The 27,071-nt window shown below is 36.8% G+C and overlaps 3 protein-coding genes and 1 non-coding gene across 4 annotated transcripts in view; 2 read left to right on the top strand and 2 right to left on the bottom strand.

Moving 5' to 3' along the window:
* Positions 1–2,765, top strand: LOC103873693 (U-box domain-containing protein 13). The gene is made up of 4 exons (XM_009152087.3): positions 1–465; positions 606–722; positions 808–1,248; positions 1,322–2,765. Exons 1-4 carry the CDS (start codon positions 196–198, stop codon positions 2,468–2,470), a joined length of 1,977 nt encoding a protein of 658 aa, XP_009150335.1. The 5' UTR covers positions 1–195; the 3' UTR covers positions 2,471–2,765.
* Positions 2,507–23,937, bottom strand: LOC103874380. Its single transcript, XM_033275596.1, has 5 exons — positions 23,903–23,937; positions 15,925–16,046; positions 15,735–15,832; positions 13,695–13,804; positions 2,507–13,603 (listed from the first exon to the last, which is right to left on the bottom strand). Exons 1-5 carry the CDS (start codon positions 23,935–23,937, stop codon positions 13,528–13,530), a joined length of 441 nt encoding a protein of 146 aa, XP_033131487.1. The 3' UTR covers positions 2,507–13,527.
* Positions 17,677–27,071, top strand: part of LOC117126712 — a 16,562-nt gene continuing 7,167 nt past the window's right edge. Inside the window, exon 1 of the mRNA XM_033275599.1 lies at positions 17,677–17,687. The gene's annotated coding sequence lies outside the window, so the exon portion shown is untranslated. The remainder of the gene's footprint in view (positions 17,688–27,071) is intronic.
* LOC117129083 lies at positions 24,806–24,912 on the bottom strand. Its single transcript, XR_004452653.1, has one exon. It is a non-coding gene; the product is annotated as a small nucleolar RNA R71 (small nucleolar RNA).

A 27,071-nucleotide genomic window follows, 5' to 3' on the forward strand; every position in this document is an offset into this window, starting at 1 on the left:
GCCGATAGAAGAGCAGAGCTTGGTATGAGAGCCGACGACGCCAAGCGAACGCCGTTGGGGAGAAAAGTCCTCGTCTTCTCTCTCTCTCTCTCTTTCGCACTTGTGCAAATGGTTCCGTTCTTTGTTTGGAGCTAAATCTCGGCTCAAACATTTATTCTTTCTTCATCGGATAAAGTTGAACCGGATCCGTAATCGATGGAGGAAGAGAAAGGTGCGGTTGCGCAGAGCTTAATTGATGTAGTGAACGAGATTTCGTCCGTTTCCGAGTACCGTACAACGGTGAAGAAGCTCTGCAGTAATTTGGCGAGGAGGTTGAAGCTGCTTGTTCCGATGTTCGAGGAAATCAGAGAGAGTAACGAGCCGATCAGTGAAGATACGTTGAAGACGTTGGTCTCCTTGAAGGAAGCCATGTCCTCGGCCAAGAATCATCTTAAATTCTGCAGCCAAGGCAGCAAGATTTATCTGGTTCGTCTCTCTCGATTTTAGATCTCTGCTTAGAAGAAACTAGAAGCTGATTGATGAGATATAGTTTGAGGTTGTGGAAGCTTTATGGTCTGTGATCACGTTTGATTTTGATATGAGAGATCTTCTTGCTCTGTCTGTAGGTCATGGAGAGGGAACAAGTGACAAGTAAATTGCTGGAGGTTTCAGTTCAATTAGAGCAATCTTTGAGCAAGATTCCGTATGAGGATCTTGACATCTCCGATGAAGTTAGAGAACAGGTAAGTACTACTATAACAGAGAATAGGATCTTCAGCGGACATGTGCACATTTTGATGGCGTTTTTTTTTTCTTTCTTTTTTGCAGGTTGAGTTAGTTCTCAGCCAGTTTCGGCGAGCCAAAGGAAGAGTAGATGCATCAGACGATGAACTGTATGAAGATCTTCAGTCACTGTGCATCAAAAGCAGTGACGTAGATGATTATCAACCTACCCTGCAGCGGGTTGCTAGGAAGTTACATCTGATGGAGATTCCTGACCTAGCTCAAGAATCAGTGGCTCTGCGCGAAATGGTTGCTTCGAGCGGTGGTGAAAGCATTGAGGAGATGGCAATGGTACTTAAGCTGATTAAGGATTTTGTGCAGATTGACACTGACAATAGCGAGGACCAGAGTGCTGGGGTAAACTCGAGTAGCAATGGGCAAACTTCTACGGCTGCTAGTCAGAAGATACCGGTGATTCCTGATGATTTCCGCTGTCCAATATCTCTGGAAATGATGAGAGATCCAGTTATCGTTTCAACAGGGCAGGTAAAGTTGCAGTTTCTTCAAATTTCTTTAGGTTCTATAATCTTTGAAGCATGTTCTCCTCTGTGTATAATAGACCTACGAACGCACCTGCATCGAGAAGTGGATAGAAGCTGGGCATTCGACATGTCCAAAAACACAGCAGGCGCTAACAAGCACAACCCTCACACCCAACTATGTTCTCCGAAGTCTGATAGCTCAGTGGTGCGAGGCCAATGATATCGAGCCTCCAAAACCTCCGAGCAGTTTAAGGCCCAGGAAAGTATCATCCTTTTCCTCCCCAGCAGAAGCAAACAAGATCGAAGATCTTATGTGGAGGCTGGCTTACGGAAACCCTGAGGACCAACGATCTGCAGCTGGAGAAATCCGCCTCCTTGCAAAACGAAATGCAGACAACCGTGTGGCCATAGCTGAAGCTGGAGCCATACCTCTTCTCGTTGGCCTCCTCGCAACTCCTGATTCTCGTATCCAAGAACATTCGGTAACAGCTCTTCTAAACCTCTCCATATGTGAGAACAACAAAGGAGCCATTGTCTCTGCTGGAGCTATCCCTGGTATAGTTCAAGTGCTCAAGAAAGGAAGCATGGAGGCTAGAGAGAATGCAGCGGCCACACTCTTCAGTCTCTCCGTGATTGACGAGAACAAAGTGACTATTGGTGCCTTGGGAGCAATCCCACCGCTCGTTGTACTGCTCAATGAAGGTACACAAAGAGGCAAGAAAGACGCGGCTACTGCACTTTTCAACCTCTGCATATATCAAGGAAACAAAGGAAAGGCCATACGCGCAGGAGTGATTCCCACATTGACGAGACTCTTAACAGAGCCCGGAAGCGGAATGGTCGATGAGGCGCTTGCCATTCTGGCGATTCTCTCGAGCCATCCCGAAGGGAAAGCAATCATAGGATCATCCGACGCTGTCCCGAGTCTAGTGGAGTTTATCAGAACTGGATCTCCTAGAAACAGAGAGAACGCTGCTGCGGTTCTAGTCCACCTCTGTTCTGTTGACCCACAACATCTGGTCGAAGCACAGAAACTCGGTCTTATGGGTCCATTGATTGATTTAGCCGGAAACGGGACAGATAGAGGGAAAAGAAAAGCAGCTCAATTGCTTGAACGTATAAGCCGTCTAGCTGAACAGCAGAAGGAGACGGCAGCACAAGCACAAAACACAGAAGAAGCTGAACCAACACATTCAGCATCCACCACAGAAGCTGCTGATACTTAAAAGAGTTGTTTTTGCTTTGGTCCCTATGGTCTTTTATTATTCCCACTTTTCTTTTCTTTTCTTGTCTCCTACTCGGTCTTCCTTCGAGGTAGGCTCCAATGTAGATGGCAAAAGCAGCAAATGGCTTCCTTGTCTGTCCGACATGTTTTAACTTTATGGTGTTACCTCTGCAAGGACGGAGCTATCCGGTCCTGAGGAGAGAACAGCAAATATGCATACATACACGTCAACTTGTATCATTGTAACACTTCAATGTTTGTAATCGTTTCCACCAGCTTTATTGGTTTTAATACAAGAAATGGGAATTTAATTAGAATAGGGTTCGGATCAGTAAGCTCAAGCTTATATTATATGGCCCGAAGCAAATGTTTCTTTGCATTATAGAAGGGACGTGCCTGGTCATAACCTTCCTGTACATACGCATACACACGTAATTCTATTTTATCTTGAACATATGCACAACATTTGTGTTTTTTTTTTCACTGAAAGTTCATTGCTGGTATTAAAAGAAACGGTCTTGAGTCTTACAAAGCCAAGGAAACAAAGACAAAAACAGAACCCAAGCAAACACATAGCTTACTTGTGACTCTGTCCATAACAATTCCACTAAAAAAACGATAGAACCCCATAACTGTACGAACTACGCGATCAAAGCTCTACATCTGTCCACTTCAATCACTTCCTTCAGCCAAAATGGAGCACCAGAGGCCACATATGATTATACTCTCTGCTCTGATGTTACACTCTTTGCAATCAGGAAAGCACATTTATTTGCCACTCTAGACACAGCTGACCGCTCCCAATCTTTACATCTGCTCAGAGCCTCACGAATTTCCACACCAAAAGCTCTAAAAGAGGGTCAAGCTTTCGGTCTTTTCGCTGCACCTACCATCTCAGAAGCCTCAGTTTCAAAAATTACCTTCTCCAAGTGATGAGACCCAATGCTCTCTGCTGCCTACACTATTCCAACAGCTTTTGCCTCTGCAGATGATCTAATCCGGCTAAACCTCTTCTACTATGTACCACAACCTCTCCTCTGCAGTTTCTTACTATCCACGATGCCCCAGACATTTGATTTTTTCTTGACCACGACACACCGGTATTACATTTCATAAAACCAGTTGCCGGAGCTCTCCAAGGTTCCTTTCTTTGTCTACTACTCAAACTTCGTTCCTCTTTTAACCCTTTTTGCGCCTCAAACCATTGTCTCGCATCATCTTGGGCTTTAGCAACTGTCTCATCAGCTGAGAACTCTCTCCCTTTAACACAGAAAACATTTTTGTTTTTCCAAATTATCCATAAGATCCAAGGGAACACACGAGTTAACTCCTCCCTGATGGATTTGTTTTTTCCCATTGATCTAAAAAAGGTGTTTATGTTGGTGTTGTTTGTTGGAATCATACAATAAAAAAATCTAAGGATAAAGATTAGATTATTGAGGCTTAGAAGAAATCTTCATAGAATCAAATGAGAAAAAGAACATCCAAAAGATTTTATTGATCAAAGATTGCATCACAAGAATAATTTCTATTGTAAAGTGAATCAAATAATGTATAAAATCCTTGTAGGATGTGTTCTAGGTCTAAAATGGAAGAAGAGAGGATTAAGCTCCCTTGCTAAACAGAGGTGTCTCTTTATCTATATAAGGAAGAAGCTAGGACTTCAGAGTAAAACATGCCTAGTTTATTGTCTAATAGGCCTTCAGAGCGGATGTAAATCCACCCCCAACACCCATCCTCATCAAATAGTCAAAATTCTCAAAACAAATTTCTGTTCTCAAATCCACTGCGTGGAAAGGGAAATCCCGACTGTGCCCAAACCAGCCGAGCTACTGGACACTCGAAAAGAACGTGGTTAATTGATTCATCTTCTCTCCCACACCTTTGGCATCTAGAATCTGTTTTCATTCCTCGTGCTATCAGCTTTTCACCCACAGCTAAGGCATTGGATAAAGCTTTCCACATAAATTTTTTTATCTTCGGAACAGTGTTACCTTTGCAGACCTCACTCCTCAAACCGTTCACTGATGGCTGTGTTAACGCTTCTCTCATCACCTCTGACTGATCAATGTTACAAGCCAACTAGTATCCGATCTGACTGTGTAGGCTCCACATCTATTATTGACCCATTCAAAAGAGTCCTCCCCATTAACAGATGGTTTCAGTTTCAAAATTAACTCTATGTCCTTTGGAAAGACATTTTCTTCTAACTTCTCACGATCCCATGTCCTTGTTTGAGGATTAAGGAGGTCACATACTCTTAGATCAATGTTGAACAAAATCGGCTACCTCATAGGTGCTCTTGGTTCACTATCAAAAATCCAAGTATCCAACCACACATTAATGCTTTCACCCGAGCCTACTGATCTGCTTAACCCCTTAGACAGAAGCTCGCGACCGAACAATATGCTTCTCCATGCATAGGATGGCCTTGACCCTAGATTTGCTGATATAAAAACACCATTTGGATATTATCGACTACGCAAATCCCGAGCACAGAGAGCGTCTGGTTCCATCAATAGTCTCCAACCTTGTTTAGCGAGTAGAGCCTGATTAAATTTTTCAAGATCCCGAAAACCCAAGCCGCCATTCTTCTTTTCCAGACACATTCTCTCCCATGAGACCCAATGTATCTTTTTTATTTCCTTCCTAGGTGATATCAATCAAATTACCCTAAGGAGTGATTTATAGTCTCTGAAATAAGAGGTCGAGTTGTAGTACTTAGAATTCACAGGGAGCTAGGGAACCAAATAAATCTAATTAGATTGATTAAGCTATGTTGATTTAATGATTAAATATAAAGTTGCATGTTTTGTGAGCAAGTTAATTGCTCGATTGATTGATTTGAGGTTTGATGGAAGGGTGGTTGCTAGATCTAGGGTTTGTATTCAGGTAATCAGGATTGTAATCCTAAAGATGCCTAACAAGTTGTATGCATGATATTATAGAGCTCAACACTTATAAACAAACCATTAGACTTTCGCTTTCTAGGTTTGTCTATTGACCAATGTCGATCGATTATTCTATAGGAATATCGATCGATATACATGTTGAAACGTCGACCGATTATTCGATTGGAATATCTGTCAACGCTCTTGGTCAAGCGTTAATGCGCGGATTGAATGTGCTCACTAAGCTCACTAGATCAGCTCTCGCCTTACTCTAGCAAGATCTTAGCTCAATTAGAATGGTTTTAGGATGAGATGAAAACTATTGCTTATATCTAACAATCATAGGGCAAGTTCTAGGTAGCTAATCTAGAATCAGGCATTAATGACAATTCTAAAGATTAATATCACAACTTAGCAATCTATAGTTGGGGCTAATCCCTCATAACCTATTTGAACCTTAAACCAAATAGGTGGATATGTTCAGACATGAAGTTTGTCACATAAATCATAGATGAATAGATAAGAAATTGCAATAGATATTATAAAACTAATGGAGTTCCAAGAGGACTCTCAAGGAGTTTCTCCCTTCTCTCCTAACTTAGAACTATGAATAAAATAAAGCTTAGCCGTCAACAATGGCTTAGAAAACACATAAATAGGGGTTTAGGTCGTCCACGAGTATTATGGTAATTTGTGGTTGCTTCTGAGCTTCTGTCAGTCAAAAAATATGCTCAGCCCATATTCTGGCATCACTGTCGACCGACACCAATGCTGTTTCATCGATCGACAGTCCTTCATCTCCTCGACAGCTTCCTCTCGCGAGGCAGACTTACCACGCTTCAGTAAAATATGCATAACTTCTGCTACAGGATGTTGATTGACCGCAAACCGGTGACATTAGAAAGCTAACTCAAAGCTATGTCATGTGCCAAAATATGGGCTCAATCTAACGGTGGAAAATTCTTCATCCATAGCTAAATATCTGACGAGTATGTGCAGCTCTGCACTCAAAAAGGCTCCAAAAGACACCAAAATCACAACATTCCTCCAAATCGTCCTTGAACCTGTAAATAATCTAAATAGAATCTATATAGTAGTAAATATATATATTAAAACACTTATAGACCATGGCTAAAAATGGGTAAAATCCATGGCCTATCACTGGGCATTCCACCAAAAGTTGGTCATTGCACTGGTTAGATTTTTACAGGTCATCTTCAAAAGCTTAAAACATGACATTGCAAAAACATGCATCGCCATAGCCACAGATTTCAGCAGAACCTCCTTCCCTACAGCCGATAGGAACCTTTCATACCATCCATTGAACCACCCTACCATCTTTTCTTTGATATAGTTAAGCATTTCAACCTTGGACCTACTAAAATATTCGGGTAGTCCAAGATATTTTCCAGTTCCTCCTTCACCAATAATGCCAGTGATCTCCTTAATCTTTAAAATCATGGGTTATGCTACCTTCTTTCCAAAAGTTATGGCTGATTTGTTGAAGTTTATCATCTGTCCTGACGCTTCCTCATACGTTTTCAAGATCTTAAACATCGCTCGGGCTTGAGCTTCATTGGCTTTAAGCAGAAGAAGAGGACTATCTGCGAACAACAAATGATGAACAGAGGGTCCATTCTCAGAGAAACTGATCCCGCTAATCTCTCCATCATGTTCTGCTTTCTGTAACAAATGTGAAAGCCCTTCCGTACACAGATCAAACAAAAAGGGCGACAAAGGGTCTCCCTGTCGTAGTCCACGCTTTGGAGCGATGAGACCTTGGGCTTCACCATTGATCAGAACCGAGTAGGTGACTGACTTTACACAAAACATGACCCAATCACAAAATTTTGCATGAAACCCCAAAGACTTCAATAATGACTCAAGATAATTCCACTCTATGCGATCATATGCTTTAGACATATCAGTCTTAATAGCCATGAAATCTCTTGAAACCCGATCATGAGTTCGCAGTCCATGCACCATTTCATGTGCAGTAATAATGTTATCAGAAATTAAACGCTCAGGGACGAAAGCCGACTGAGTTGGTGACACAATAACCTCCAGTAATGGCTTCAGTCTTGCTACCAAGATTTCTGAGACAATTTTATACGAAACAGAGCATTAACTTATGGGTCTCAGGTCCACCATATCAGTAGGCTCTATTATCTTCGGTATCAGGCTTATAAGAGTGAAGTTCCATTCTGGCTAGAAAGAACCGGTTTTAAAAAAATCCATTACTTCCCTTGTTACCTCCTTCCCTAAGATGCCCCAATACTGTTGAAAAAAACGGCCATTCAAGCCATCATTCCCTGGAGCGCTTGAAGCTTTAATGGCAAAGACGGATTCTCTGACTTCCTTCTCTGTTGCATCCCGAATGAGTTTCTGATTCATCTCCTCTGTAATTTTTGATTCGAAACCCTGAAAAAATCTATCCAGATTTGCTGGTTCCGTAGATACAAACAGCTTGTCAAAATACAAGGTAGCAACCTTTCCCATCTGCTCATTGGAAGAAACCACACGTCCTTCTTCATCAGTTAATTTGGAGAGTTGGTTCTTCTGTCTAGTTGACTTCACTGAGGCGTGAAAAAAACTCGTATTGTTATCACCAACCACTAAACATTTATCACGGGATTTTTGCTGCCAAAATTCTTCTTCCTCTCTAAATGCCTTGCCATCTCTGCCTTCAGATCACGAATGTGATCAACACAGTCAGCTACATTCTTATCTCCAAACTTCACTTCCACCTTAACCTCTTTTTTCCAAAGAAGGGCCAAACCTCCACTGTAGCCATCAGGCTCCACCGCAAATACTTTATCATAACCTAAAGAATCTTGTAAATCAGTAACCGAAACTCTCTCTTTCTTTGTCTCCATCAAAAACAAAATCTCTGGGAAATATTTTTTACGTATTTCCTTAAGACGGGGAATTGTCAAGTCTTGAGACCGTCCCAAGCCTTGGAAATTCCAGCTCAGAATCCGCATTATTGATTCGACAGTCCCCCATTTGGGACCACCTCTGATTTTGTTTGCCTTACAATTCTCGAAAAACTCCCGCCACATCTTCTGCCCGTCTTTTTGATGCCCTGATCTTGTTTTCTTTGCCATCCTCCACTACATCTTGAGCAGGATGGCCCAAAGGCTTTGTCTTGAACTTTCTCATCTTCTTTGAAGGCCTTTTACGTCCTCCCATTCCCTTAGAAAAAGATATCCCGGAAGATTTAGCACTGACCATCCCAGTGCTAAAACCCATCGGACATTCAAAAAAGGACTGAGAAGATGAACCACTGTAACCAGATTCTGCCACTTGAAACTCTCTGACTCCTCCTGGCGTGGATCTACTTGTGTTTCTCGTACCATCAATTGAGTCATTTTTCTCTGTTTTCTTTTGCTCTTCCTCGTACCATCAATTGAGTCAGTCGGGATCGTGACCACCAGTCTCTGTTTTTCGTTCTGTATTCTCTGTTTCCACTCTGCTGCCTTTTCTCGTCTCGCCTGAATTAGCAGGGGGCATTTTTCCTTCTCGTGTGTTAACCTCTGGAAATTATAGCACCGCTTTTGCAGACGTTCAAAGTCATACCAGATTGTTACTGATCCACCACTAGGTAGATTGACCACTTAGGATCTCCTCACAGGCCTCGATACATCAAAGAAAACCCTAACCCTTACATAATCATGACTTTTGGGTTTGTCTGGATCAAAAGCAACTTCATCAACTTCCTCAACTAGATCTCCTAGGGCAGTAATAGATTCTTTGGTATAATGGTTTACTGGAATGTAACGAATCCGAACCCATACCAGCAGATACTTCAAATAATCTTCTGGAGGTTGCTCCATCCACCTATCAATGATGATGCTCCACTCATTAAAAATCTACACTCTTCTCCTCATAACTTCTTCCAAATCTTGTTTGTACTTAAAAACAGACTGGAACGTTGTCTTGCATAAAGATATCCCACAAACCCTATCGTACACTTGCCACTTCCTAGGCATATCCAGAATAAGATCACTGATCTTCTGTTTCTCGGGGTTTAGAACTCTTCCCATAATGCTCATCTTGTTTCTCTCAATAGCGCTAAACTGTGGGAGATCAGGGAGGTTAAAAGGAACCTCTTCCTCTTCTAAAGACATGGATTCAAACACCTTGTCAATATTCATCTTCAAAAACACTCAATAACCACTCCAGCGCCAAACTTTGTTCTTCGTGTTCTTCAGAGGAAAAGACGGCTACACATGAAAGCCCTAGTCAAAGCCTCTAAAAACAAAATAAACTCAAATATTTCCACCCAAAACGAAATATTTCCTGTTTATTTTCAAACAGAAGAGGAAAAAAATCCCAAAACTCAAGCCCTACTTTCCTTAAAGACAGAATTCCTTTAAGCGATAGAGAGAAAACAATCGCCCAAAAAAGGGAGCCCAGCGCTAGGTGTTGAAATGATACATAAGGTTATACTTGCACAACCTTTGTGTTTATCAGGATATAAACACACAAACAAACAAAAATATAAAGACTTACCCGAATTAGGTTTTAATCTTGATTTTAGACATAAGTCCTTCTCTTTCTCCTACCACCAGAGTTTCTTATGCCCCATTTGTTGATTTCTAACTATCACAATATTTTTCCCTTCTTCTTTGGGTACTTCTCAAGTACACTTTGGGGCCATGTATTATCACCAAAACAAATAAACTTGTTCCAGAAAATTGATAACTAGTTTAGTCCATTATGAAAATGTTATAAATTTTTAATAACATAATAAAAGAAATTAAATAAACAATATCAGTGACTCTTTTTCTTCTTCTTTGAAATGCTAAAATGGATAAAATGGCAAAGCTAGTACTTTTCTAAAATAAAACCATAGAAACAGATTTGTAAACTACCCGTTTTTGTATAATAGACTTGAGTGATTACTATTACATTTACTGCTGACAAAGCTTTTGCCATCATTTATCGAAGAATCAAGCTTTGAAACATGAGTACATTCCATTTACTACTTGAACTCTGTGAAAATGATTATTAACTGAAAATAAGAGCAAACGGAATCTAAAGTAAGAGTAATCATAAACCATAAGTCTCATACACTCTTCAAGACAAAAAAAGTAATCTCTCATACTCTTAATGAATTTACCATATTCTTCATTAAATAGATACTCTTGAGAGGGATGGTAAAAGTCAAAAATAAAACCATAGAAATCAACCAATCAAATGAGAGAATTCACATGCGGGCCCGCTTTCTCCTTTTTCTTCTTTCTCTCTCCCCGACAATCGAAATTGGGTTATTCGAATTTGAGCAATTCCGACTCTTGACCTCCATTGTTTGAAATCAGCGTCCCTATTCTTCAGGTATTCCCATTCTTTGCAATCAAATTGAAGATTTTAATTCAAACCCATCATCACAATGAAGGCATTGGCGAAGAATAAGAAGTGTAATCTTCAAATTTAGGTAAGTTATGGTTTGTAATATATGGTTTGTTAATTGGATTTGAAATTATTTCATATAGGTTTAGTAATTTAGTACTTGAGGATTCGGGAACTACGTTTAGTGGATCCATCGAAGAATTTAGTTTAATAATAAGTCTAACACTGGTTGAATCAAAATACATCGTGTCAGATTAGTGTTTTGGTGTCTTAATAGGAGGAAGAAGGGATGAAGAAGGTTGAACTAGTGACACTTAGTATAACTTTGTTAAACTATAATCATACAACCTGTAGAACTAAGTAAAACAGTAACCGTAAAACCGTATAAATTTGTCTAAACTGATTGGTAAAACTATATAACTTGGAATAACTTTGTTTGTAAAAATGTGAAACTTGGTATAACGTGATAAAAATTTATTGGTGGAAATGTAAAACTTGGAATAACTTTATTCTTAAAAACGTATAACTTGGCATAACTTAATTTTTGTCATTTTAATTTGTCCATGAGATGATGAATTCTTATTCTATAACATACACTTTGATTATTAAAGATACTATTCAAAGAACAGCAATGATTATGAATGAACTCCAAGCAACGGTCGATTGTATGCTTTATTGTTTAGGACATCATCGATGGAATAGATTACTTATTTGGCATTAGTGGATAAAATATGCAGGAAGATGACCATATATCCATGCAGGAAGAAGATGAACCTAAGAGGAAATTATATTGTAATGACCCGGAACCGGTCTGGTTTGTGTATTAATTATTTTGCAAACCATTAAATAATCAAGTGCATCCTCTCCATAAACCTAAAATAAAAAGAACGTGACATGATTAGCCGCTACCAACCAGACCATGTCCTTCTCCTCTCTTAGTTGCTTCAACTCCTTAATCCTTCAACTGATCGTAAGTAACGGAGGCATAGAGAAATAGCCACGACCTCATCTTTGACCTTCATCTTCTGGGAGAAAGTAGTCAACTCTTTTCTCTACGTACTAGGGAAAACGGATCTTCAATTGGAGTTGTAGTTTGCAAGTTATGTGTGTTTTCTCTAGGGATATTTTTGCAAAACGCATCTGAAATCAGTAGAGATAAAAGGCAGGGACGGATGATAAAATCATTGAATTTTGACACCAAACTTTCATGGTAAGTTCTCCACTCATGGATATATCTATAGCAGAAATTGGATCGTCATTTGAAATTATGGTTTAAGAATTAAGGCGAGACTGGTCTCTGCAGATCGAATCCATGAGCAGCAACTTCATCAGTATTTTCCAGTTGATCTAGAATGAACCAGAGAAGGAGTAAGATATCATTGGAAATATTTTGATGTCAGGTTTCCCACGGGAAATCCGGGCCCAAATATGATCCCATGATCCAGAACCTACAGGTTCCAAACAAGATCTCAGGATCTAAAGGAGAACCTCCGGGTTCTAAACGAGATCTCAGTATCTAAAGGAGAACTTCCTGGTTCCCACACGAACCTCCGGGTTCTAAATGAGATCTCGGGATTTAAAGGAGAACCTCCGGGTTCTTGATAAGATCTCAGGATCTAAAGAAGAACCTCCAGGTTCTCATACAAACCTCTGAGTTCTAAACAAGATCTCAGGATCATAAGAGCAACCTCCGGGTTCTAAGTCCATATTTTAGAAATCTTAAACCTCCGGGTTCAAAGTTAATCTTGCAGGTTCCAGCTACAATCTCTGAGCCCAGGGCCACCCCAAAAAATCCTGGAGAAGTCTGCTAGTTCTAAGGCAGCGCTTGGGTTCGATCCACTCCCAGAACCCTGATACCTAACCTTTGAAGAGGGTAAGAAGCGATCTTATCCTACAAGTCCTACCACGACAAGAAGAGTCCACTAACAGAGGCTACCTCGTCCAAGAAGCAAACATGGAGGGTCCTCATTAAAGATTCGAGTTGCTACCATTAGAGCGTGCAAAACGGTTCGATGGAAAAAGAGTGCATAAAAAGAAAAATCGTAAAGAGCCATTATTTCAAAAAATCAAGAGGAGCTACAAGGAGCCATTATTCAAAAGAAAGAGAAATTCAGCAAAAAAGTAGCGTTTCAAAAACAAAAACAGGGAAGAATCATTCAAAAGGAAGGCTCCTGTGTGAATCGCGACCCCACAACAGACTTCAGTGGAGCCACGACATGGCCATGGGAATAACCCCAGATGGTCTGTGGCTTATGCTTTACGTACAACCAAATTTCACATAATGATTTCGAAGTCATCTCAAACGACCGTTTCTAAATTATACTCCCTCTGTTCCTGAAAGTAGGATTTTCTAGATTTATTTTTTGTTCCAAAATTATAGATTTTCTAAATATTAAGGTACTTTTAGTAGTTAATGTTCAAAAGTTGTATACTTTTAAGAAATATTAATTGAAAATATTTGAATTAGTTGAATACTATTGGTTTGATATTTATTGGAAAATGTATAGTAAAATAAATAATAAATTCAATTGTAAAAAATTAATTATTTCTTTAATATACGTGAATACTCTAGAAAATCCTTCTTTTGGGAACTGAGGGAGTACTATTTTGTAAATCGGATTAACAAGCAGTTCTGATTCGAGAAACACAAGTTCTTTTTTTTCCTTAATGATCTTCATTAATCCAATTAATTAGGTATAAACTTTGGCGAGAGAAAACAGAAAGGAAGTTTCGGCAACACATACAACCAGTAAACCAAATAATTTATATAATGGGAATTATGGGTGTGGTCCGGGTGGATGATAAACTTCGCCTAGGTCTGCTTGTGGTGTGCATGTGCGGCTTTGTAATGTTGGGAGAGGTACGTTGAGCATTTGATCGCAGGATATATATATACAATTGAACACAACACAACATCTTTTAAGACACTGAAACGGTAAAAGGTCGTAATGTAACAAGGTGAAGATGCTAAAGTCTTACTTGGGTGGGTTGTTTTCGGACTGGCAGGTAGGAAGACACTCTATTATACAGTCGTGGCTCGGTTTTACGAAGAAAGGAATCTGCGACGAGAACACTTTGACTTTGATTAAATAAAAAGGTATAGTTTTCCGAATTCATTTACGAACATGTTCAATAAAACCTAGATTTTGAAGAAACAGTATCAATTAAATGCAGCATGTGACTGATTTGTTTTCCAATATTAACACAAGAGACTTACTGAATATCGGTCCTGCCCATTCCCAAGTACCCGATGCAATGTCGATCTGTATGATACAAGAAAATGTGAAATTCATGACCAAAACGAAAACCTTAAGAAATTATGCTAAAATAATATATTACTTGAAAAAGCCGTTACTCCAACGCTCCAACAAATTACCAAGATTCACAATATAGGCTCTGTAGAAGAAAAAAAACAAAACATATAACAGTGCCAAAACCAAAACTAATATAATGGAATATAAAAAATGGTAACGGGAGTCAATGTAGCATGGACCCAATAAACAGAAGATATCTCATTATAATACCCCCTTTAATCGATGGTACATATTTCCATTTTTGAGGCTTCAAGTCTTTATCCTACATATCTACAGTTAGATATTGCAAGTTTTCATAACTTGACCGGTCTCATCATCAGAAGTTATATGAGACTAGCAAAAACTTTACCGTATCCAGGGTCGGCCATGACCTAAAACCCGTAAAGCAAGGGCTTTAGACGCCAAATAAATGTAGTTTTCTTTAGTGTAGTGGTCTCTGCACCAAATTTTTTGACTTTTTGTCTATAGGTAGTAAGTTCGAGAACTCACTTCAGTGTTTTGACTTCTTTCCTTTTTCCTTTTCTTCCTTGTCTTTTGATAATGATAACAAAAAATTTAGTATTATTCTTTCTCATCCGCAAGTTGATCTTAGTTTATTCTTTTTTAGTTTTTAACTATTGTTGTTTTTTTTTAATAACAACAATGTTTATAAAATATTTCTGCCTTCATATTTTATTGATTGATTATTGTTCTATCTTGTACATTTTATCTTCTATAATTTTGTGCGATGATTATTTGTTTTTCAAAATTTTAAAATATTGGACGATAAAAAATTCTTAAAAGGGCAATTGTCAATAATAGCACATTTTGAAGTTTATGTCTCAAAAATGTCACTAGAAGGAGAAAGTCACAAAAATGACATTCATTAAAGGGCAAAATATCCATAATACCCTTGGTTTAAAATTAAATAAACAAACAAAAATAAATAAAAATAAATAAAATAAAAATAAATAAAATAAAAAATAGAATTTTTTTTTATAGTTTCAGATTATATGCTTTCAGATTCAAAATTTTTATAATTTTTTTTTTGAAATTTTTTTTATTTTTTTTTCAAATTGTTTTTTTATAATTTAAAAATACTTTTTGAAACTGTTTTTAAATTTTTTATTTTTTATTTTAGTATTTATTTTTTATAAAATTTTAAATCATAATTCCAAAACCCCACCCCTTAACTCTAAACCCTAAGGTTTGGATTAATTATCCCAAGGGGTATAAGTGTATATTTACCTCTTTAACAAAACATATTTTTGTGACTTTGAACCCTGAGTGCTACTTTGAGAACAAAAACTTGGTTTGGTGCTATCTTAGTCTTTTTCTCTTCTTTCTTAAAATCTAAACAAACATTAAATTATTATGAATTGGGTTCAGCTTTCTCAAATTTTTTCGAAACAAATCAATGAAATTTTCCAAGTTGAATAAATGATTGTTATCCAAATATATAATAGATATATCCCATCGTATATAGTAGTTCCAACTTTAGTTACTGCTTGCAAACCTCATAAAATAACTATGTTCAAGTATGAAGTATGTATCATACACAACAAAATGAGTTATTAATGATATCAAAAGAATATGAACTGGATAAAAAAATTAAATTTTGTATGATTTTGATTCCATATTGAATATTCAAGAAAATTATAATGGGGGCAGATTTGTTTTGTTCGCTTTAGGCACCATTCGGATCCGGACCAATACTCATTCGTACCTGAAGTCCCATCACATCATCAGTTGCTAAGAGAGACAACATTCCGAAATCACAATGTGCTCCACAAGCATATATTCCTTTTGAGGGATTAAACACCCCTAAAAGGGTACAGAAAAAACGAAGATAATTGAAAAGGGTGAACGTAGAGAGCACTGACATACAAAGCTAATGTGATTAGAAAACGAATCACCTTCATAGTGAAACAATATCATATCTGCAATTGGATTTCCCAGCATATCAGGTGTATCAAAGTAATTCACATCCAAGTCCAGTGCCAAAGCCATTATTCTCGCGATAGACTTACAAACCCTCCTGATCACGCAGAACGGCTCATCGAAACGTTACCGTTTGAAAAAATTTCTCCATTAATGGTTCCACGTAAAATAATACAAGTCAACTTGTATACTTAAGTAATTACAGAATCGTCAATTTTTCATTATTTATTGTGAATTGATTTTAAGATGTACATTAATAAATTTTGACATGATGTTAGATTTCGAAATATCAAATATGTACAGAAACTTAATTTATTTTCATGATTATTAATCTATTACACCCAACATATATATATATATATATATATATATATATATATATATATATATATATATATATATATATATATATATACTAGGGTCGGTCCGTGTTACACGCGGGATATGGTGTATTTTTTTTTTTTGAGGTATACTATATTTTGTTAGCTAATTTTATTTTTATCTGTACGTTGAGTTTGCATTTGGATGTAATAGTTGTGTAAATGTTCTAAGATTTTGAAAACGTTGTTCGTGAGAAGGTGATTGCCATTGAACAAATGTAGGAGAAATTTATGTGGGTGTGAGTTCGACAGATTGTGAGGGTGGTTTATTTTTAAAATACTGGTGGCCTTAGTAGCAAAAATCGGTAATGAAATTTGTTATTGTCACCGACAATTTAATAGTATGAGATGTGTATGAAATGGTTTGATTATTGGGGTAATTTCATGTTTACCAATTTATGATATCACTTTTCATCTTTACTATTAATAAATGGACATTTTCAAAAATATCTTCTTCATTAAGTGGCAAAAGACTCTTATATCCTTGTTTTCTGTATATATATATAATAAATCATTATTTAAATAAAAAAATTTATGTTTTCGAATTATATTTTTTCAAATTCGAACTTTTTATAAATTCTTTTTTTTTTCTATAAATTCTTTTTTAAATTTTGTTGTTTTGAAATTTATTTGAATTTTTTTTCAAATTTTCATTTTGAAAATCAAAAATTATATTTAAAACTATTTTAAAAAAAAAATTTATATATTTTTTAGGTATTTATTTATATATTTATTGGAATCTTAAATTTTATATTCCAAAAATCCTACCTCGCTTCACTCCTCAACGATAAACACTAAGTCTAGATTAGTTAACTCTATAGGTTTTCCCTTGATTATTTGTGGAAAATCATGATCAGTAAATTCACATATATGATTTACTTTATAGTTATTTATTACGAAGAAAGCAGTAGACTAAATTATTAAGTTACATACATGGCCAAGGATATTTGTTAGTCAACCAGGTAATTATAAAATGTCATACGCTAAATGAATGGCTCGTTAATCAGTGGGAAATATTTGAAGGAAATTCAACCCGGTAATTAGCACCAATATGGATACCTACATATTACACATAACATATCAGGTGCAATATTCATTTCCTTAACGATATTTATTTATAGTTATTTTGATACTGATTTTCATATTTTTAATATATGGAAGTTTGGTATTTTAAGATTTATTAAATTTTAAAAATATATTTTGAGAATTTTAACTAAGATGTCAACCTAATTTTTCTGATAGTTTTTAGTTTTTATATTAATTTATTTTATTTTGATAAATGCAAAATTTTGAAGTTCTATATTTTAAAAACAAATAAATATGTTGTGCTGATAAGGTTGAGAATTTAATGTAAAATCGTTATATGTGTTTATACGTTTTAAGTATATGTGTTTTGATAATTGTTAGCAGTCTGTAATTATTTTCTATGAACAGCATATATAACATTTCCTCGTAAAAACTTAAACCTTAATGTAAACATTATAATTGTATCTACAATTTTTTGGGGGTCAAGAAGAGGATCTCCTCTATTCGAATCTCCCTCCGCTAGCTAAGCAATTGACTCAGAAGACTTGATAATCTTGAGAGCCGAGCTGTTTCGTCTCCTCACTTTCCTTCTAACTTATCGGCTTTCCATGCAAAGGCCCAACCTTCACTAACGGTCCGGTTATGGATCAGAGAATCAATCCAGAAATGATTTATGTCGGTGGTTTGCAGGTCTTGCAATGAAGTCTAGCTTCCCTGTTTTCTGTACCCTGTTGCTCTTGCTTGCTTGTTTTTGTCTAGCTTGCTTTGTCACCTTTTCCTTTGTCTTACTTTTGCATGCTTATAGATTCTTTCACTGTGATCGGGAAGGTATCTGATTATAGGAACATAGATGGATCTCTTGCCATTGATTTCTATATTTTCATTCAAGCCATTGTAAATCCTAGATTTACTGTATTGTTTTATAGAGGCATGACCACGAAGACCAACATAATCTGTCTGATCCTCTCCAGGACTTGAGCAGCATTGAGTTCTTAAGGGATCTCAAATTCGTCTAAGTCCCAGAAGACTCATGATTCATTCACTGACAAAGACAGGGTCAGACAAAGATGCAGTTACTATACGTACGGAGACAACAACAACAACAAACACACTCTCGAGACAGAAAAGAGAAACCTTTAGATATGTGTATACATTATCTGTAACATATGAAGTTCCAAACTAATGACCAATGAATCATATCAAGTATAATTATATGTGAGGTGGAGATTTTTCTTCACGTCTATCGCTCTTGTTGTTGTTAAGAGGTTCTTGTTCATCTTCCCATGACAGAATATCTCCCAGATTTTTAGATTCATTTAGACAATTCTCCGATGTAGCCACTTCGTAATTTGAAATCTCATCAGATTTATATTATGAAGAATTTCAGATGGAGTGAATGCAGTTGGCAAGTCCTTGGCTTCTCTTGTCACAATCAAGTCCTCTTGATTGCAATGGCTAGAACATTCAGCATCATCTAAATATTCTCTTGGAGATTCCTCGACATCTCTGTTTATCTTAAGATCACTACAAAGCCCACCATCATCAACCTTACCGTTTCTGTCTTATGAGGACTTAGTTTATAATTCCTTTGTCTGCTTTCATATACCGACTCACAATGGTTGAGTTTGACATATATTTCACAGACCTTTCACACCAAGAAGAACTTCTCCTGGACCGGCATGCCTTTATTGACATATATGTCCTTCAAGACATGATAATAGTTATCCTTGTAACAAACTACAATCTCAAAAAATTCACAGACTCATTCTTGTCCATATAAAACACATGATAATCTGTCTAAGAGAACCACTGTTAGCATTGATGTTATCAACCCATAGCTTCTTTCCAGCCTCATTAGAATCTCCATGAGAATGGTTTCCATCATTCTCTTGAGCCCATTAGTTGCCGGTTCTTGTATCATAGAATAACTCACACCAGTTGTTATCGTTCTTTCTAATTTCTGGGATCTTTTGCTCTTCATCTTCCGGATCTCTATCGAGCTTCCAACGGTATGATCATTGTCTGAAAATTGAAACTGCAAGATCTAAAAACATGTAACGACCATCAAAAACAGTTTGAAAGCTACAAAGCAGAAACCAGTAAAGGATTCACCAACTAAAAAAATTCAAAAGCTAAAGAATTTAGTTACCTGCTTTCATCCTTTTAGAAGAGTAAATTTTGATAAAAGAGAAGTCAGTATACCAGAGGTATATCTTCAAGGCTTGAAGCACCAGTCAAAAAACCAATCTACATGTCCAAGCAGAACATTTATATCAATTAGATTTACACAAAAAGAAACAGAAAACAAAGAGAAGAAAAGTATAAGATAACATCTTAGCTAAAGCAATCAGTTATACAACTTACATAAGCGTGGCAAGGTATACAAAGAATGAAGAACCTTTTGCAGTTACAGAAAGAAGAAAAATCACACAAAAAAAATAATAATAAAGCTTTAAACTTTATTTGCAAAGCTTTAGTTCAACCCAAAAAAATACCAACCAGTCGCGTGTTCACAGGTATATCAATAAACGATATGAATTTGCAGGGTATATGAATCTAGAACTCGGAATCCAGGGTATATATATAGGTTCATGGTTTCTGCAATTTTGATGCAGTTTTTAGAGTGATATGGTTAGAAAGGCAGATTAAGAAACGATGAGCTGCGGCGAGGATTCACTATGGATGCATAGATGCATATATAACTGAATGAAATTGTTAATGAAGCAATGGAAGATGAAAGGATGAGCAAGCAGTGAGCTGCTCAGATTGAATGAAATCATTAACATGTACTTAATCGCGTGAAAGTGAAGTATAAGTTTAACGTTGACGGTTTCGCACAGGCAACTCTAGCAGATTCGAACCGACACAGAGCATCTGAGAACCGACTTAGTAACGTCTCAGGCTAGAATTCAATCAATGTAATTAATGACCCTTTTACATTACTTAATTCTTGATGCATTCACTTAAACCAAGAAGAACGATTGGCTTCCACTACCATGCATTCAATACCCCTTCTTCCTCCATGGTTACAGAAGAAATCTTCTCCTATAAATAAGACCTTCGATGGATCACATCACTCATCCCTATGATTAGAAAGTGTTGGGTTTCATCCAGGGATATTAACGTGTCTTTGATATTGATAAGTTTTTTTCCTTCTTTTTTATTTATTCATATTTCCCAACTATGATTTATTGATTCTTTGTGTTTGATTTGATTCGCTAGCTTGCATTGATCACAGAGGTACACCAGAACCTCCTGCAAGGACTTTCACAATCAAGAAAGATTGATAAGCCAACTAAAGTGTCTATATGATTCAAGGATCTTAAAGTCTGTTCATGAGGCCTGTTATCACACATCACTAACAGTCTAATACTTTGAACGGTGGGGTGCTGCACATTGTGTCCGTCGAGGACCAGAAGAAGAATGTTTGGCTATGGAGGTATGTTTCAGCATCTAAAAACTAAATGATTTATCTTTCACGGCTCTCACACTTCGGAAGCTCCAAATCTCTCTTACTCTCTCTGATATTAATCAGACCTTTTTAGGGTTATCATCTTATTAAGATTCTTGATTTTTGTTTCAAATCTATCTATCATTTTCAAGGTTGTACTTAGTCTCGAGGTGTTAATAGTCTAGTTGAATTTGCTTTATTCTTCCTGCTATTGAGTAGTACAAAATAATAAGATTTTTTTATTTTGTTGTTTTAATTTCTCTGTGAATGTGACACTGTAAATGTCTTCATTTGGTATCAAGGTTGGTGACAGAATGCTTATACGAGCTTCTTGTGGAAGTGACCAAAGCCAACACTCCTGGGATACAAAAATGTTATAATCTCTACACACTCAGTCAGACTGATATTGGACTCTCTCCTAACACCTTTGATGTATCAGATTAGCTAGCTGTCAAATGAATCTCAGCCAATTGTTTCTTAAATAGGGTGCACATTCGGATGCAAGGCAAGTTTAATTAACAATCAATGGAATTGGCCAAAGAGCTGGAAACCCTCGGTAGAAGAGGTTAGATCAGAAGAAGTTTAATACTAAGTATAGCATTCAAGACTTGAGATTTCTTTGAGAAACAGTGTATGCAAACATAGATGCAAACAACAATGAACCAATCACATATGACGACCTAAACTAAGGATTGGCCATATTTCTACTAAGCTCTTTTCTTCTTTACCATCACATATATATAAGCAAGAGTCTGAAACCTTTGCTTTTGACCAGAACGTTTGTGCAAATACATTCCGATAGAGAATTATAAGATTCTTTGAATAAATATGGAATGAGAGATGATGCAACAATCAAGAGGTTCCCTCAGACGACGATTCACATAACGTAAGCAAAAACGATTTATCATCTCATATCAGGCTGCCGTTTTTTAACAGTGTCTTTCCTATTTAAGAGTTCCTCTCGCAGTAGTGCGTTACTTTGATTGAAGACATATCATCCATTTTTTAACCTATTGTTGGCATATTATTGGCAGACAGAAGAAAACAACATGATTAAAATCAAGTTTCATGTTAATCTGTGATACAAAAATCATTGACTCATTATTATATCAATGGAAGAAACATGTCTAACAATAAAAACCTTTTTAGATAATGTTTCAAAATATAATGTTGATTATTTAGGAGTAAGAGGACAAGGAATTAAGAGATATCTAAGATTTGGTTTTAGGTTTAGGTATAATGCAAATTGTTATTGAATAAAATAGTTGGTAATAATAATATAAACAAAAACTAACATTATATATATATATATATATATATATATATATATATAATTTCTTTTATTTATTTGTAGCTTGATTCAAGTTAAGTGATGAATGTTGATAATACTATCAGAAAAGCTGTTAACTGATTATAAAACTTGATCAAATATTTGAAATAGAATGTGGTCATTTAACTTAGTAACATTATGAGTTGAAACTATAATATTTGAAATATGGTTACTATTGTATGTGATACTTCTTCAGATTCTTTTGTGATATGTGATACTTCTTCAGATTTTTTTTGTGATGTTGTAGAATTCAGAATTCTCGAATATTATTACAGATAGAAAGATCAGTCACATAGCTTAATATAGTATTTAGTAAACATAAAATACAATTAAAGTATTGATCAGAATTATATAAATGATTGTTTGAGATATTTGTTAAAATAAATCAAGTTTATCTTAGAATTTACACAATTTTATTCTAGATTTCAAATTAGTTAATCTTTTAAGTAAAACAATTATAAATATTATTGTAATACCATATTTTATACAAAACAACTAAATTTATAAAGATTATTCGAACTTTGTTAACAAATACTAATCTCGGATTACAACTTAGGTGTTGTCAAAGAAAGAAGATTACAACTTAGACATAAAAGGTTAATGGTTATGAATTTTGGACAAATGTTGTGAAAGTAACAATGTCATGCCTACGATAACAATGTCAAAAATAACAATTTCATGCCTACAATCTCCGGTACGAAAACTTGCAATTACATCCATCGCAAAAGCATCATGTTAAATACTGGTTGCAACCAAACATTCACAACCCGATAAAATTTAGAAACTAACTTCAAAAATAATGTTGCTTAATTAAAACATAAGAATCCTGAACAAATTTTAAATAATATTTATTTTATTAATAAAATGCAAAGTCAATATAAAGAACATATTATGATGCTCTCTTACAAATCCACACAAAATATAAAATATTATCGATAATCTTGATAAAACTTAACGAAGAAATAGCCTCGATAAAAATTAACGAATAAATATTTTAGATTCCAACTAAATTAACTTTGTTACGACTATCGGCTTTTTATTCTACTTTTATTGAATCGATTATTCACAACTACTTATGCTATTCCACTTTGAACTAAACAACTTCAAAAAATATTAATACAATACGATCGATAACTACTATCAAATGGATCGTAAAAAAAAAATCATTCTCTTTCAACATATTTTAATCTTCATATTTTTTAACATATTTTCATCATCCTGAACCCTTTGTTTCTTATTCTATTTCTTATGCAGTATTATTCAGAAATCATGTTTTTGATGTCTTGCATCATGATTGAGTAGTCGGCTAGCTCACTTAAGGTATTAGGGTGTTTATTACATGAGCTAAACATATATAAGTGATTTCCTTGTGTCTTCATTCATATAACTATTATTGCTTGCATTAAATTGATCACCTAATGTTCGAACTTAAGTTTAATCAACTCACTAACCGTGTGGAAGATAACTTGACATCATATGAATGAGCTTAGCAACCCTAGATAGAGAAAGTAGATATTAGGGTGTTGAGTGAACTTATCGGACGTGATCTCTAAGCCTTGCCATCGCATCTTGTTCCAAGCGAAAGCTGAGGTAGCAAGATCGATTCGCAAAGGGAACAGCACCACGACATTGGGCTGTCCCAGTTGAGTGATCCGAGTTCTAGATTGTATCCTAACGCGCTTGAATAATTGTTTGGCTCAATATCAGCACCCAATGAATTACCCTAGGCTGGCTTCTTGTTTAAATCGAATACAACCTCTTGTTACTTGTTTCCTATGTCATCATTGAAATCAAAACCCATAATTGTTTTTAACTTAGTATTGAACTCATAGGAATAAATTTTGAACTGGTCCTCTGGATTGAATCTCAAATATTACAATTACAATTGTTAAGCTTGACAGTAGCAAGGATTCATTTTCAGCGTATCAAGTTTTGGCGCCATTGCGGTGGGGATCAGATCTTTTACCTTTATTTTTATGTTCAATATTCAGTCTAAGATATCTAACTTGCTCTAATCTTCCTGTTGCAGCTAATGATCAAGGTGTATGACCAGTAGACATAATGGGAGAAACGCACAAGGACCATTACATACGCTCAGCATTGAAGAACTCGCAAGATTAGAACGAACGAACAGACAACAACCAAGACCGATGAACACCACAATGGGTGATCACGATACTCAAGACGATCTCGCTGCAGATATGGCACTCATGCAGCAGCAAATGCAGCAAACAATGAACGCACGCGAACAAGCCGCTCAGGCTGCAGCTGAACTCGCCGCACAGCAGCAACAACAACAAGGCGTTCCGATAGGAGAAGTCAACCTACCTCGAAAATTCCCTACTACTCGCTCTACCATGAACCTTCCTCCATGTCAGATGCAAGACTTCGAGATTAAACCCGCTTTCATCACCTTAGTGCAGAGGAAGATGTTCAATGGTCTCCCGTCTGAAATACCAGTGGACCATATTGAGAACTTTGAAAGGGTTTGCGGATTTACTCAAGCGAATGGTGTGCCACCAGACTACATTAAGTGCACATTTTTCCCATTTTCACTTGACGGGAAGGCCGCTAGATGGTTTGATTCTCTCCCGACTGGCTCTCTGACTACATGGGAGAAGGTCCGATCAGCCTTTCTGAGAAACTTGTACACGAAGGCAAAGACTGCTGCCTTGAGGAACAAGATCTCCACGTTTAAACAGATCCATGATGAACCGTTCTATGATGCATGGGAGCGCTTCAACACCTACCGTAGGGAATGATCTCACCATGGGTTCGACAACGAATACCTTTTGGGAGTATTCTATGATGGAGAAATCTTAGAAGCGCAAAATTAACTCGACTCCTCGAGTAATGGAGATTTCATGACTCTGACGACTGAAGGAGCTTTCGCACTAATCGAGAATATGGCTGCAAGCTCAGCTAATAAGAACACAGACACTGACCGCTCCATGAAGGTCAGCAGTGTCGGCACTTCAAGGATGGATGAGCTATCAGCCAAGATGGACCAGTTGATTATGAGCAATCAGAATCTGATTTTCGTCATGGAAGATTCATTATTAGAGCAGAGCGTCAAGGACACTGCATTGGATACTGATAAGCCCGCAGAGGACCATCAAGATGTGAGTTTTGTCAATGGGCGAGGATGGCAGTTTAACAACTATCACCCAAACCCTAACGTCAGGAACAATCCACATTTGTTTGGTCACAACACCAAAGCAGACAATCCTGACAGGGCATAAAACATGGGATATCAGAAGTCCTACCCTCAAAACTTCTCAGGACGAACATTTGTACTCAGCAACTCAGGAAATCAACGTCAGAACTTCAAAGTGTAAAAAACCCGCAGACTGCTCCGCAGGATGAGCTGAAAAGCCTAGCCATGATGATGCAGCAGCGCTTGCAAGGTCAGCAGGTTCAAGGCATGGCACTGAATCAAGTAACAACGGACATCAACGCCAGGATGAATAACATGTTCAACGACCTGAGTACCAAGTACGACAATGTCGCCAGCCACATGAGGTGGATGGATGTTCAGATTGCTCAAACTGCCAAGAGTGTTAAGAGGCAGCAAGGCAGGCTTCCTGGAAAGATAGACAAAAAGCCTAAGGAGTGCAATAAAGTTGGGTTGAGGAGTGGGAGACAACTGACTGATCCAGTACCGAAGAAGTTCACAGCAGCCGAATAAGGGAAACATAAAGAGTCAGAGCAATCGCCTTCAGATGCTCCAGACGCTGATAACGATACGGAACAGTCTGTCGAGGTTGATCCTTCTAAAACAGAACAGCCTGCTGAGGTTGTTCAACCACGCACTGAGCCTGTTCCTGTTTGCAAATACACACCCAAGGTGCCATATCCTGTTCCGGCAAAAGCTACTCGTAAGGATCGAGAGGAGATGAAATGCAAGAAGATGCTGGAAGACTTGACCATCAAGCTTCCCTTGATTGATGCGATCCAAATGATGCTTTATATGCGCAGCCTGATGAAGGGATTGATCTTCGTGAAAATATCGGAGGACAGTGATTTCATGATCGTTTCTAAGAAATGCAGCGCAGTGCTTCAGAACAAGACAATCAGGAAACTGGGTGATCCGGGCAAGTTTGTTCTCTCGTTGCAGATTGGGAGAACAGTCTTCTTGTGCTCTCTGGTTGATCTTGGATTGAGCGTAAATCTCATACCATACTCTATAGCAAGACGTTATGTTCCAATCTCATACCATACTCTGTGGAACGTTATCATAAACTTGACAGTAGCAAGGATTCATATTTATATTTGTTACGGTTTATCTTTTATTCTTCATCTTGATTGTTTTCAATGCTAGATTTGGATTAACAACCTTGATAATCTAGAACATAGGATAATTGGTAGACACGACAATGTTATTGATTGCCTTAAATAATCTTTATGAGCTAAATAACAATTCGCCAAAAATTTTTGTTTAGGGATTTAGTGAACATATCAAACATGATCTTAATTATTTTCTTAATTGTTTGAATTCGCAGAGAAATTTAGGATTCTAGAATCTATACATAAATAGTTTCTACTGCTAAAACTGATTGATTGATTGCGGTGATTTGAGTTACACAACTATTCTTCATAAACCTTGGAATCTGTTAACTACAATTCTAAATTACCTGATTGATTTTCCTAGATATAGTGCTTTTATTCCATAGTTTTACTGTCTTTCATGCATTCTATTTGTTGCCTAGCTTTAATCTGATAGCCTATAGTCTATTGTGTAATCAAGTCCATGTGGATTCGATCTCTAATTATTACAGCTGACGCTATGAAAGGCTTAATTGGAGCATATCAACCAGCATTGTGTCATATCGGTCAGCGCAAGAAGGAAGAAAATGATGTCCCAACAGCTTAAGGAGATAATATATTGGCTCTTCCGTGGGAACCAAAATTCGCACTGTCAATTTTAGTTAATAG

This window comes from Brassica rapa, chromosome A01 (assembly GCF_000309985.2).
Source record: "Brassica rapa cultivar Chiifu-401-42 chromosome A01, CAAS_Brap_v3.01, whole genome shotgun sequence".
Taxonomy (NCBI): Eukaryota; Viridiplantae; Streptophyta; class Magnoliopsida; order Brassicales; family Brassicaceae; genus Brassica; species Brassica rapa.

Bases quoted from the DNA above. Each gene is read 5' to 3' on its own strand.
- LOC103873693 (XM_009152087.3), top strand. From the start codon at position 196: ATGGAGGAAGAGAAAGGTGCGGTTGCGCAGAGCTTAATTGATGTAGTG. The intron at 466-605 runs GTTCGTCTCTCT...CTCTGTCTGTAG, and splicing joins AAGGCAGCAAGATTTATCTG to GTCATGGAGAGGGAACAAGT. The intron at 723-807 runs GTAAGTACTACT...TCTTTTTTGCAG, and splicing joins CCGATGAAGTTAGAGAACAG to GTTGAGTTAGTTCTCAGCCA.
- LOC103874380 (XM_033275596.1), bottom strand. From the start codon at position 23,937: ATGGGTTTTGATTTCAATGATGACATAGGAAACAA. The intron at 16,047-23,902 runs GTAACAAGAGGT...CTGCGTGATCAG, and splicing joins AATGATGACATAGGAAACAA to GAGGGTTTGTAAGTCTATCG. The intron at 13,805-15,734 runs GTACGAATGAGT...ATACCTTTTTAT, and splicing joins ATGATGTGATGGGACTTCAG to TTAATCAAAGTCAAAGTGTT.